Source organism: Anas acuta, chromosome W (assembly GCF_963932015.1).
Source record: "Anas acuta chromosome W, bAnaAcu1.1, whole genome shotgun sequence".
NCBI lineage: Eukaryota > Metazoa > Chordata > Aves > Anseriformes > Anatidae > Anas > Anas acuta.
In genome coordinates this window covers 9,419,922-9,433,054 of record NC_089016.1, presented here as the reverse complement: position 1 = coordinate 9,433,054, position 13,133 = coordinate 9,419,922, and the positions used below count along the sequence as shown (strand labels likewise).

Genomic DNA, 13,133 nt, shown 5'->3' with positions numbered 1-13,133 from the left:
CTAGAGAATGAACCTAAGCCAGCATCTGTTGACTCTACATGCAAGAGGAAAAAATGGGTGTGAAACTCAGTTTTTCTATAGAATGGAAATAAAACCCCTACCCAGACAATAAAAGAGGAAGAAGAACATGAGGCAGGTTTCTCCAAAGTTGGGCCATCTTGGAAGCAGGAGGACAAAGCAGAAGAAATGACACCGTCTCCCACAGCATTCTCCTCAAGAAACTGGCTGCTCTTGGCTTGGACTGGCGCACGTTTCGTTGGGTTAGAAACTGGCTGGATAGCCGGGCCCAAAGAGTCGTGGTAAATGGAGTCAAGTGTAGTTGGAGGCCAGTCACTAGTGGCATCCCCCAGGGCTCGGTGCTGGGGCCGGTCCTCTTTAATATCTTCATCGATCATCTGGATGAGGTCATTGAGTGCACCCTCAGTAAGTTGGCAGATGACACCAAGTTAGGTGCGTGTGTCGATCTGCTCGAGGGTAGGAAAGCTCTGCAGGAGGATCTGGATAGGCTGCACCGATGGGCTGAGGTCAACTGCATGAAGTTCAACAAGGCCAAGTGCCGGGTCCTGCACCTGGGGCACAACAACCCCAAGCAGAGCTACAGGCTGGGAGACGAGTGGTTGGAGAGCTGCCAGGCAGAGAAGGACCTGGGAGTGATGGTGGACAGTCGGCTGAATATGAGCCAGCAGTGTGCTCAGGTGGCCAAGAAGGCCAACGTCATCCTGGCTTGTATCAGAAGCAGTGTGACCAGCAGGGCTAGGGAGGTGATCGTCCCCCTGTACTCAGCTCTGGTGAGGCCGCACCTCGAGTACTGTGTTCAGTTTTGGGCCCCTCGTTACAAGAAGGACATCGAGGTGCTTGAGAGGGTCCAGAGAAGGGCGACGAAGCTGGTGAGGGGCCTGGAGAACAAGTCCTATGAGGAGTGGCTGAGGGAGCTGGGCTTGTTCAGTCTGGAGAAAAGGAGGCTCAGGGGTGACCTTATTGCTCTCTACAGGTACCTCAAAGAAGGCTGTAGTGAGGTGCGGGTTGGTCTGTTTTCCCACATGCCTGGTGACAGGACGAGGGGGAATGGGCTTAAGTTGCACCAGGGGAGTTTTAGGTTGGATGTTAGGATGAACTTCTTTACCGAAAGGGTTGTTAGACATTGGAACAGGCTGCCCAGGGAGGTGGTGGAGTCACCATCCCTGGAAGTCTTTAAAAAACGTTTAGATGTGGAGCTTAGGGATATGGTTTAGTGGGGACTGTTAGTGTTAGGTTAGAGGTTGGACTCGATGATCTTGAGGTCTCTTCCAACCTAGAAATTCTGTGATTTGATCTGTGATCTGTGATTTGAGTTCAGACATTAGAGTATTGGATTCCTGTTAGTGTGTGGAGCAGCATTTAGATTTGGGACTTAATGTTACTGATTGAAAGTGGGGAAGGGCCTCATATGACTGTTTTAGGTCATGGTTACAGCAGCATCAGCATAACCGGAACCCTCTTACCTCTACAAAATCCTTAATTTCTGCTGGCCAAGCCCCTGTTCCCTCCCCAAAATCTCACATCTCTCCTGTCCATCTTTCTCCTGACCTCCCCTTATCAGTCATTTCACTGGGATCAGCTTTCTGATGGCTTTCATGATCTCAGAGTATCCATCACACCTCTGTTGGCTGCTCTATTTCTGAGAAAAGTGGCACTTAAGACACGATGGAAAAAGACACAAAAGTCCATCAGAGCACCCTGCACAATGTGCCCAGAAGCTCTGCACCATCACAAAAGTGCGGTTCCTGCCTACAAGTTTTCTTTCCAGAATGGCTCCTATGGCTCCAGGGTAACTTTTCCCAGGCACTCACTTCCCCAGGCCACACCACTCTTGCCCACAGGCCCCACGTGTCTCTCCAAGCCTCCCCTCTTCCCCTGCACTAGTGGCACCTCACTGCAGCAGGTTGGTGCATCTCCAGGCTCAGGGGTGTTTCCTGAGGGCCTGCCCCGTGTGGGGAGTGGTGGGGAGGAAGAGAGCAAGGTCATCTCCTGGGGCATGGCTGAGCACAGCCCAGCCATCCCGCACTGTGGGCAGGCCCGTGCTCCCAGGCTGAGGCACACATGCAGGATGGATACTTCTCCATCAGCCCAGCTTCACGCAGGGACCTTCAGCGCTGTCCTAGTAACAGGAGTGACCTCGTACTCCTACTCCATCCACAGACAGCAGCTAAAGCTCTGAGTGTCTCTGTTTCTCACAGCTTTTACCCAAGTCTTTCTCCTGACCCTCCCCACTGCCCAGCACTGCCTCTCAGGTGGCACTCGGTGACCCTTCAGAAGGGCCTTTGGGCTTCCTCAAATGTCCTGGTGCTTATTAGCACCTCCTTGGCTCCTTCCAGAGCTCAGAGGGAGCCTTCTAGTCCAGCACAGGGCCCTGCACTGGCTGTGGCTGGGATGGCGTTACTCTGTGCAGATCATCTCCTGTGGTTCTGTGTTTTTGATGTGTCTAGAGCAGTGTTGGTCACCCATGGCTCTGGTCCCTGTTCCTGAGCATTGCTTGCACAAAATCAAGGCCTTCTCTGCTTCTCACTCTGCCTGACCAGCAAGGTGGTTGAGGGTGGGCAAAAGTCTAGGAAGGGAACCCGCTGTGACAGCTGACCCAGCCTGACCAAATGGATGTTCCATGGCACATAACATAGTGCTCAGCAATACATATTGGGATCATCTTTCCAAGACAAGGTGGCACTCTCTCAGAGACTGCGTGCACAATGGTCTGCTAGTGGGAACTGATGAGTTACAAAATGTTCATCATATTTGGCTTTTGATTTTTGTTTCTTTCTTTTTTCTTTTCCTTTCCTATCCTTATGTGTCTTTCAACTTGTGAGTTTCATTACTTATACTGTTCCCTCCCCTCTGCCCTCTAGAGGAGGAGGAAGCAGGCAGCTCGTACATGTGTAGTGTCTGGTTGGGGTGAGCAAGGAGGAGGCTGGCTATGGTGCCAGGAAATGGAGGTCCGTGAAGCTGCAGGAGCCCTACTCTCTTGCCTGGCAGATCCCCAGCACACAGTGCCTGTGCCCCGCAGGGCCAGCCCCGCTCCCCAGGCCAGCACAAGAGGCCTGGCCCAGCCACAGTGCAGCCTGCCCCAAGCAGGGGCCTGCACAAAGAGCTTTCCCTTTGCCCTTTCCCCATCAGTGCAGGCCCAGCAATGCTGCCCTGCTCTTCCCCAGGGCCATCCCTGCTCCCAGAGAAGGCCCAGGGTAATGTGTCCATGCTGGCCTGGACGGCCATTGCTGCTTCCCTCCCCATGCTCCCTGCAGGGCCCCAAGCTGGCGGTTCTGCTGTGAGAGCCAGGGGCTGTGGTGACCCGGGACCCTGCGGGTCTTCGCCCTGCCCGTGCTGCTCAGGGTGGGTAGTAGACTCAACTCCATGGGGATCTCTGCTGCTGAGCCCCTTTCCATGTGCCCTGATGGCTCAGCAGCACAGGGCAGTGCTGGGCAGGACCATGGGGTGTCTCTGAGGGCACAAAGGGCAGGCGAGTGCTGCACCAGACCTGGTCCATGAGGCCTCAAAAAGGTTATCCTCAATTACTCTACACTCTTAGGGGCCTTTGTCTGTTGGCTCTTCAGTACCACTCCTGCCATGGCAGAGCTGTCCTTACCCCATGGACTCCTCAGATTCCCCTTTTTCTTTACCAAACTCTTCTTTGGATGGCCATTAATATTATGAGGTTATAATCCCTACCAACTCAACGTTGCATGTTCTCCCTGCAGATCCCTTGACATCTCCTTGCAGCTCCAGATTCCTCTCCAGGCTGACAGTGGCCATGAGCCCCACTGCAGGGGGGCAGTGCCATGCAGATGAGTCCAGTTGTTGTCAGGTGCTGCTATAAAGCTCTTGGTCAAGCCTTTGGTCCCTCACAGACTGTCCTTGGAATTTAAGTCTATGTTCTTCATTCCCGGAAGCCCCAACTAAAACCCCACTTGTTACTGTGGTGCTAGCAGGGAGGCAGGGCTGCACAGTGACCCAGGGCTGCACAGTGCCTGCTGCTGCCTGCAGTCACATGTATGGCACTGCAGAGACAACAGGACTGTCGCCAAGGTACACGAGATATCAGGGCTTACCCAGAAAAAAAGAAGCACAATGTGGAAGCCAAAAGAGAGCAGCAGGGAAAAGGCCACATCCTGCTGCTGGCTATGGCCATGGCTCCAGGGAAGCAGCAGCCCCGACACGAAGGCAGCAGAGAGGCAGAGCCCAGCGGGCAGTGAGGGGCAGCCCCGAGGGCCACCGGGGCTGTTCTTCCATGTGGCAGCTGGGCTCTTGGCCCCGAGCCCCTCCTGCATGCTGGGGCTGCTCTCCCAGCTCCAGAGGGGATTGGAAGAGATGGCAGCTCAGACCAGTGAATTTATGCTGTCTGCTTTATTGTCTATACCTAGAGAGGATACCTAGTTCAATAGGTTGATTAGAAGATGTACTCAAAGTAAAAAATTACTAAATAAATTAAACCAATATCAGAAGTTATGAAAATAATAATAATAATAATAATAATAATAATAATAATAATAATAATAAAAAAAAAAAAAAGATATGAAAATCTGTCATGTTCGTTTCTCAAATACAATAGTAGTCCTGACAGGATTATTATTAATGTTTACAATATGATAATAATACTAAGGATAAAAATAATATGATAAAAATCACAATAATATTAACAATATTGATGTTTAATAAGCACATACAAAAACAGTTTCCTCACTGCCTGTTTGAGCTCCTGGTTCCTCATGCTGTAAATGAGGGGGTTCACTGCTGGAGGTACTACTGAGTACAGAAGTGACACCAGCAGATCCAGGGATGGGGAAGAGATTGATTTAGGCTTCAGGTAGGCAAAAATGCCAGTGCTGAGAAAAAGCGAGACCACAGCCAGGTGAGGGAGGCACGTGGAGAAGGCTTTGTGCCGGCCCTGTTCAAAGGGCATCCTCAGCACTGCCCTGAAGATCTGAACATAGGACAGCACAATGAATGCAAAACAACCAAATGCTAAACATGCACTAACGACTAGAAGACCAGCTTCCCTGAGATAAGCATCTGAGCAGGAGAGCTTGAGGATGTGGGGGATTTCACAGAAGAACTGGTCCACAGCATTGCCGTGGCAGAGGGGCAGGGAAAATGTGTTGGCCGTGTGCAGGACACCATGGAAAAAGCCACTGCCCCAGGCAGCTGCTGCCATGTGGGCACAAGCTCTGCTGCCCAGGAGGCTCCCGTAGTGCAGGGGCTTGCAGATGGCAACGTAGCGGTCGTAGGCCATGACAGTGAGAAGGGAATACTCTGCTCCAATGAAGAAGGCTATAAAGAAGACCTGAGCAGCACAGCCTTGATAGGAGATGGCCCTGGTGTCCCAGAGGGATATGGCCATGGCTTTGGGCAGAGTGGTGGAGATGCAGCCCAGGTCGAGGAGGGCGAGGTTGAGGAGGAAGAAGTACATGGGGGTGTGCAGGCGGTGGTGGCAGGCTACGGCACTGAGGATGAGGCCGTTGCCCAGGAGGGCAGCCAGGTAGATGCCCAGGAAGAGCGCGAAGTGCAGGAGCTGCAGCTCGCGTGTGTCTGCAAATGCCAGCAGCAGGAACTCGCTCACAGAGCTGATGTTGGGCATTTTCTGACATTCTCTGTTGGAGAGAAAAAGGTAGAACAAAGTTAGAACTGATTTGGATGAGGAAAACTTATTACAAGTCATAGAGAACCCCCAAACAGAGCCTCTCTCTTTGCAGCAGAACCTTTCTGCAGCTCTCCTGCTCGAGTTGTGGCTGGTGCTGGCTGAGACTGGCACTGGGCACAGGGGCCTCTATGTGCTGCAGAGGAGTCCTACCTGCAGCAGGAGGGAATCAGGAACATGGGGGAAACTCGAGTTCAGTCCACTTGTCAAGTCAATAAGTTTGCAGAATTTTCTTGCAAACAACTCATCTGAATGCAGAGCAGAGCTGCGGTGTTTTGCTTGCTTTAATGTTATTCGGTTGCCCCTGTAACGCTTAGGTGAATTATTGGATGGTTGAACTCTGTGACTTGATATGTGTGCTCCTGGTGAAATCGTGCAGATGCCAGGAGGCAAAGGGGCTGTCCCTTGGTGAAGACTGAGCAGAGCAGACCTGCCCAGCAGTGAGCTTGGGCATGAGAAGAAACTGGAGACAGCTGAGAGCAGAGAAGCCCGACTCAAAAGGCAGATGGACAGAATCCTCACCTTATCTCCAGGTGTGTGATCAGGATCTCAGCTCTTGCCTCCTAGATAGGAGTGCAGAAGCCTCAAACCAGCTGCCCACAGACAGCCATCCAGCAGCATGTACATGGCCTTAGCAAGGAGGTGTCTTCTCCTTGGGGCACCTGGATAACACAACGATGCCACGAGAGAGCTGCATCCTGCTGGAGAGCAGCCTGCAGCCCAGGAGGATGCCCCACAGACAGAGCTGGATATCTGCAAGCTTGTGTGTGCCAGTATCCTAGCTGCATCTCCTGCAGTGTTCTAGCCACCCCTGTCTTATCTGACCAGGGCTAGCTAGGTTATGAAACTCCAAGGGGCTTCTGCCAGACTTCCTCACCTCGCACTGCAACCCAGCAGGACTCTCAAAGCCTACTGCATTGCCCACTGCCCTCCCAGAAACAAGACCCAGCAGGAGACCCTTCCAGGACCTGCAGCTGCATGGCCCTGCAGCCAGACCCTTACCTTGTCAAGGGCTTTGCAGGTTTCCCCTGCAGGCAGCTCTCAGCATCCTCCCGCTGCCAACTGCCTTCAGCCCCTCTCTCCTTTTCTTCTCTCTGTGTCTGTGCCTCTGTGTCTCTTTCCTGATGCGTTATGCAGAGGAGTTGCTCCTGGGAACAGCTGTCTCTCTGCTTCATGGAACTTTTTAAAATGTGTTTTCTCATGTCCCAGGAGTCTGGCCCAGCTCAGCACCAGAGGCCTATCCCAAGGTATTATAATCACCACTCTGGTGGCTTTGCTGATGTGCCCACGAGAAGCCAATTAGGATCTGGCGTTTTAATGATTATCTGTCTCCTCAAAAGCTTTAGTGGCAGAGACAATAGCCATAGCCATGGACCCAAATATCTCATAAGGCAAATCTGTAGGAAGCTGGCCTGGTTCCTGGTGATAAGGCACAACTGCTCGTATGGCATTCTTGTAGTGGAAACCACTCCTGAAGTAGGCATCCCAGCCCAGCAGAATCCTTGCGGCCTCTCAGCCAAGCAGACACAAGTCACCTCAGCAGCAGCTTCCAAGCCAGGGGCCTGCTGCTGGCCTTGCAGCTTCTTGTGGAGACACAACCAAGCCTTGTGCCTGCTGCTGTGCAGTCATGGACTCAAGCAGAAGGGCCAGGACAACCCATCTGGGGGCCTTCTTTCTGCCTGGGTCCTCCTGGCTCTGGAGGCAGAGAGGATCCCCCAGTCAGCATGCCAAGCAGGTGTCTTCTGCTGGCCTAGCAGGGCCACTGCCAGATGTCAGCCCAAAAGTGCAGCTCCCAGGGAGAAGTCAAGTGTGACCTGCCACCTCCAGACAGAAGTGACCTCACAGTCCCTTTCTGTGACACATTCTCGCTGCTGCCCTATCAAGTGCAGAGACAGAAGTGACCTCATAGTCCCTGCCACAGTCACATTGCTCCTGCGGGGGCAGGAGATCCTGAGGTAAAGCTGAGCTTTCTCTAGGCCCCTTGGTATCTCTTTTTCACTTTCTGGGTTAGAGTAAGCAAAGTTTTAGTGGGATTGTTTGGTGTTCTGCTTGTGCTGTCATGTCTGTAGTTCAGGTATGGACAAGCTCTGTGGTTTACAGGTGTTTTACGTCTTCCAGGGAGTCTAGGGTTAAATAGAGCATTTTAATGTTAGTTTTAAGGGAAGGGATTATGGTTATCAAGAGAGAAAATTGATTCCTTTCAGAGTGTTGTAGTAGCATTTAGGTTTAGGGATTAAAATTACTGTTTCCAGTTAGGTAAGGGCCATATGTGACTTTTTTAAGTCATTGTTACTGCAGTATGGGCATTGCAGGAATGCTTTTACCTCTATGAAACCACTAATTTCTGCTGGCCATGCTCCTCTTCCCACCCCAAAATCTCACATGTCTCTTGTTCAGGCTGCTCCTGACCTCTGCGTATCTTCCTGGAATCAGCTCTCTGATGACATCCATGATCGCAGAGTATCTGTCTCACCTCTGTTGGCTCCTCCATTCCTGAGAAGGAAGTCGCATTGTACTCAGGAGAGAAAAGGACACAAAGGTCTTTAGCAGCATCCTGCACAATGTGCCCATCAGCTCTGCACTTCCACAAAATCATGCTTCCTACAAAGTTTTTTTTTTCCCAAGTGGGTTCTGTGCATCCGGGGTTACTTTTCCCAGGACCTCTCACATGTTTCAGTTTCATATGTGCAGGGATGGGATAAGGAAAGCCAAGGCATGGATGGAACTGTTCTTTTCAAGGGATGCAAGGAATAATAGGAAGAGATCCTATAGGTATATTGCTCAGGAAAGTAAGGCCAAGGAGAGTGTACCCCCTCTGAGGGATGAGAAGGGTGAACTGGTAATGACAGACGTGGAGAAGCCTGAGGGACTCAACAACATCTTTGCCTCAGTCTTCCCTGCCAGTCAGGCTTCCCAAGTCTTTCATTCCCTGAAGCCATAGATGGAGGCTGGGGGGCAAAGTCCCTCCTGCTCTAAGTGAAGAGGAGGTTTGAGACAACCTGATGGAACTCAACAAGTACAAGTCTATGGGGCTTGCTGACTTGCATCCCAGGGTCCTGAGGGAACTGTCTGATGCAGTTGGCAAGCCTCTCTCCATCATATTTGAAGAGTCCTGACAGTCAGGTGAAGTCCCTGCTGACTGGAAAAAGGAAACATCACTCCCATTTTTAAAAAGGGTAGAAAGGAGAACCCATGGAACTACCGAATAGTGAGCCTCACCTCTGTGGCTGGCAAGATCATGGAAATGATCCTCCTGGAATCGATGTCAAGGCACATGCAAGACAAAGAGGTGATCTCAGACAGCCAGCATGGCTTCTCCAAAGGGTAAATTGTGCCTGACCAATGTGATGGCTTTCTACAATGGAGTGACCACATCAGACAACAAGAGAAGACCGACCTATGTCATCTACTTGGACTTCTGTAAGACCATTGACACTGTCCCATATGACATCTTTGTCTCCAAATTGGAGAGATATGCATTTGATGGGTGCACAATTCAGTGGATAAGGAGTTGGCCTGAAGATCACACCCAGAGAGTGGTGCTCAATGGCTCTATGTCCAAGTGGAGGCTGGTGACAAGTGTTGTACCTCAGGAGTCTGTCCTGGCACTGCTACAGTTTAATATCTTTATCTATGACAGACAGTGAGATTGACAATGAGACAGTGAGACAGTACATTCTGTGCTTGTAGCCCAGAAGGCCAACTGCATCCTGGGCTCCATAAGCGGAGGAGTGGCCAGCAGGTGGAGGGAGGTCACTTCTACTTCTACTCCTTGTACTCTGCCCTTGGGAGGCCCCACTTGGAGTCCTGCATCCAGGACTCAGCCCCCAGCATGAGAAGGGTGTGCATCTGTTAGAATGGGTCCTGAGGAGGGCCACAAAGATGATCAAGGGGCTGGAGCATGTCTCCTATGAAGAAAGGCTGAGAGAGCTGAGGCTGTTCAGCCTGGAGAAAAGAAGGCTCCGGGGTGACCTCTTTGTGGCCTTTCAGTACTTAAAGGGGGCTTAAAAAAAAATAGAGAGTGACTCTTTGTTCAATTAGATAATGATAGGACAAAGTGGAATGGTTTTAAGCTAAAAGAGGGGAGATTTAGATTAGAGGTGAGGAGGAAACTCTTCACTCAGAGGGAGGTGAGGCACTGGAACAGGTTGCTGAGAGACCTTAGGGATGCCCCGTCCCTGGAGCTGTTCAAGAGCAGGTTAGATGAGGCCCTGGGCAACCTGATCTCATGGGGGGCATCCCTGCTTATGGCCAGCGGGTTGGAACTAGATGACCTTTAAGGTCCCTTCCAACAGGAGCCATTCTCTGATTCTATGGTCTCAAAAACTATACCTCAAGCATGACTCCCATGTCATCAGCCTTCTTGTGGTCTACTACCTGACTGGAATAGAAGGTGCCTCACCATCATCGTCAATGCCATGTGCATGCATCTGCCCTATATGATCCCTAACTGTGCCACATTCCTTCTGCTGGTCCGTCAGATCCAGAGACAGAAGTGACCTCCCAGCCTCCTTCACAGCCATGTGCCTCCTGCAGGCCCAGCACATCCTGAGGCACACCTGACCTCATCCCAGCATTCCCAGCCAGCTCCTCCTTGTGGCCTCTGATCTGATCACATACCTGTCACCTCACATGCCTCTTCCAATGCCATGGGACTGCTGCAGGACCTCACAGTCCCTGCCCTGCCCCAAGGGGACAAACAGATGAAGTTAGGGGTAGGAGTGGGGTTGAAGCTGAGATGTGCTGTGTGCACGGTGGAGGGCTTTGGGGGTTAGATGATCAGGTTAATGTTTAGGGATTAGATGTCACCCTCCAGGGTCAAGGGAATGGCAAAACATCGAGGGAGGGATTGGTGTTTTGCTCAAGGATCCTGCTCAAAGTTTAGGATAAGGGCAAGCTTTGAGGACTTCAGTTTAGGTCTGGTTTGGGGGCTAAGGCTAAGGCTGTCTTTTTATTCCTTGATTAGGCTTTATCATCCTTCTGCTTGCCTTCCTATTAGCAGATGAGTTTGACATCTGTCATTTCCAAGGCCCAAGGAAAGTCTTTGATTCATCTGTCCTTTCCAAGGTCTTTGAGATAGGTCTTATGATGACATCTGCAGATCCACTTGAACCTCTCTCACCCTTCCCGTACCACCTCTGGGCAACCTGAGGGCTGACTGGGAGGATGGTGGTTTAGGAAAGGGCTTCATTAACATCTCTAAGGAGGGCTGTATTTGGGCTTCTCACATACAGTGATGGCAGTATCATAGAAAACAGTGACACTCGTGAGGACAGAAGAGCAGGTGGATAAGACTTTGGCCTGCCAATACAGGACACACACACCTGAAAAATGCATGAGAAAGAAGAGGAAGATAGGATCCAAAAATCTAGATTATGAAATCAAAGACCGTGAGTATCACCTTGGCACTGCAGGACAGCTCCAGCAATGGGGCAAAACCACAGAAGATATCTATTACACTGGGGCCACAGAATAATAGCTGGGAGGAGAAGAAATAACTTCTGTACATGAGAGAAATTCCCCAGAATCAAGTACAGCTGTCTTCTGGAGCCAGACCTTCCACTACTCGAGCCTTAGGACACATTCAGAGGGGTGAAATGATCCCTGGCAGTCGTGGCTGAGGTTGTGCCATGCAGTGGGAACAGAACAGGGGTTAAGGGAGGGAAACATTTGTACTCTTGTTTGACAACCACAGTCCAAAAGCACAAATCACACTTTAAAAAATCAGTCTCTGACATCTACAGAGAGAAGCAGTCAGAGATGCCTTCAATCTGCTTCAACCACCACACCCCAGCAGAGACCCTGCTGCCTTTGGGAGCTGTCAGCCCTGAGGCCTTGGGGACACCTCGAGGGAGCCCAAGGGCACAGAGCAAGCAATGCCATGGTCGGGTGCTGTGCTGCTGAGCTGGGCCGGGCTCCTAGGCCCAAGGGGAGCTCCTGGTAAGCGCTGCAGAGAGACAGCTGTGCCCAGGAGCAGCTCCTCTGCACAGTGCAGCAGGGCTGGGGGCTCTGACCGCAGCTGGCACACAGAGAGGACAGAAGGAGAGAGGGCTTGGAGGCACTGAGGAGCGCAACAACAGAGGGCAGCGTGTGGCAGGACACATCTGCAGGCTCTTGACACCGTGAGGCTCTGGCAGCAGGGCACTGCAGGTGGGGTTGCCAGAGGGGTCTTCTACAGCTGGCACATCTGATGGCTGATAGCATCTGTCAGGGTGAGTTTCTCTGTTTCTCCAGAAAAGAGTAGAAAATGCTTTAGAGAATGGCATTTATGATTGGATTTTTGAAAAGGAAGACCAAGGCAGGGGCTACCTGAATGGCAAGACTTTTTCTGTAGCCTGTGCTTGCAGATACCTGTGGTAGAGCGGAGGCTGATTTCATGGTAATAGGTAGTCAGGTTTGTACTGAAGACTGAGACTCCTAGAACATTGCTGTGAGAGATCAATATTTAATCAATGTACTTCATAAAGTCCCTTCCAACAGTTCAGCCAAGAAACTACACCAACATCATCATTGTGGTCCTCTCAGGTTTTATACTAGCTGATCTTTTGGAGCTTCAAATCCTCCAGTGACCATTGCCCTGTCTTTGAGAGGTCTCTCTGCTGGCTTGAGGTGAACACAGATCATTTGCAATGAGCAGGACCTGCCTCCTCTGCAGGCAGAGCTGCAGCACAGGAGGGTCTGCTGAGTGTCCGTCTGTCCCTCCCTGGCCTTGCCTCCCCTGGCAGCAGCACGCTGGCATTCCTCCTGGCTTCTCCAGCTGGCCGTGCTGCTGCTGGTCTTGTTCCCAGGCAGGCTGGGGATTGGGGTTTCACATGCCCATGGGGTGAGCCCTCGGTGTGCTTGGGGGAAGGGGAGTACAGGGACAAGGTGAAGGGTCTGGAGATGTGCAATTTGATCCCAGATTCTTCTGCTGTCAGCAGTGTTCAGGTTCTTTTCAGATGAACAACTGAGCACAACTTTCCTGCAGCTCTCACAGGGCAGCTGAGACCAGCACTGATGGAGAGGCTGGCTGTTTTGTCTGAGGGACACTCTGCGCTGAAGGGACAGTCTCTTTGCCTCTGAGGATCCACAAGGTTTTACTTGGAGTGCAGCAGAATGCCCAGGATTTATGCCTTAGAAACAGTTCTCCATTGTGGTGGGGCAGCAAGAACCAAATCCACAAAACAAATAATTACATATCTAAACCTCCAAACCTCTGCTCTGCAGTTGGGTGAACTAGGAGTACAACTGGGGAAATCTCTTTGATATCAGCAGTAACCTTAATCTGAAACTACCCCGATGTTCCTACCATGTTCCTACCATGCTACTCCCTCTGGCTGTAGTGCAGGACTGATTCTTCCATTGCCCACAGAGGAGTCCCCTGCTCCCAGAGGCACTCTCAGGCATTATCAGTGAAACACAGCTTCAAAATACCTGCCTAGAAATGCACAAAATTTTGGTGATTTTAAATGAGAAAATTTGAAGTGTTTTC

General features: G+C 51.2%; 1 protein-coding gene across 1 annotated transcript; it reads right to left on the bottom strand.

Annotated features, from left to right (window-relative positions):
• On the bottom strand, positions 1 to 5,602 carry LOC137846847 (olfactory receptor 14C36-like). The gene is made up of 2 exons (XM_068664958.1): positions 4,698 to 5,602; positions 1 to 34 (listed from the first exon to the last, which is right to left on the bottom strand). Exons 1-2 carry the CDS (start codon positions 5,600 to 5,602, stop codon positions 1 to 3), a joined length of 939 nt encoding a protein of 312 aa, XP_068521059.1.
• Between the last annotated feature and the right edge of the window lie 7,531 nt (positions 5,603 to 13,133).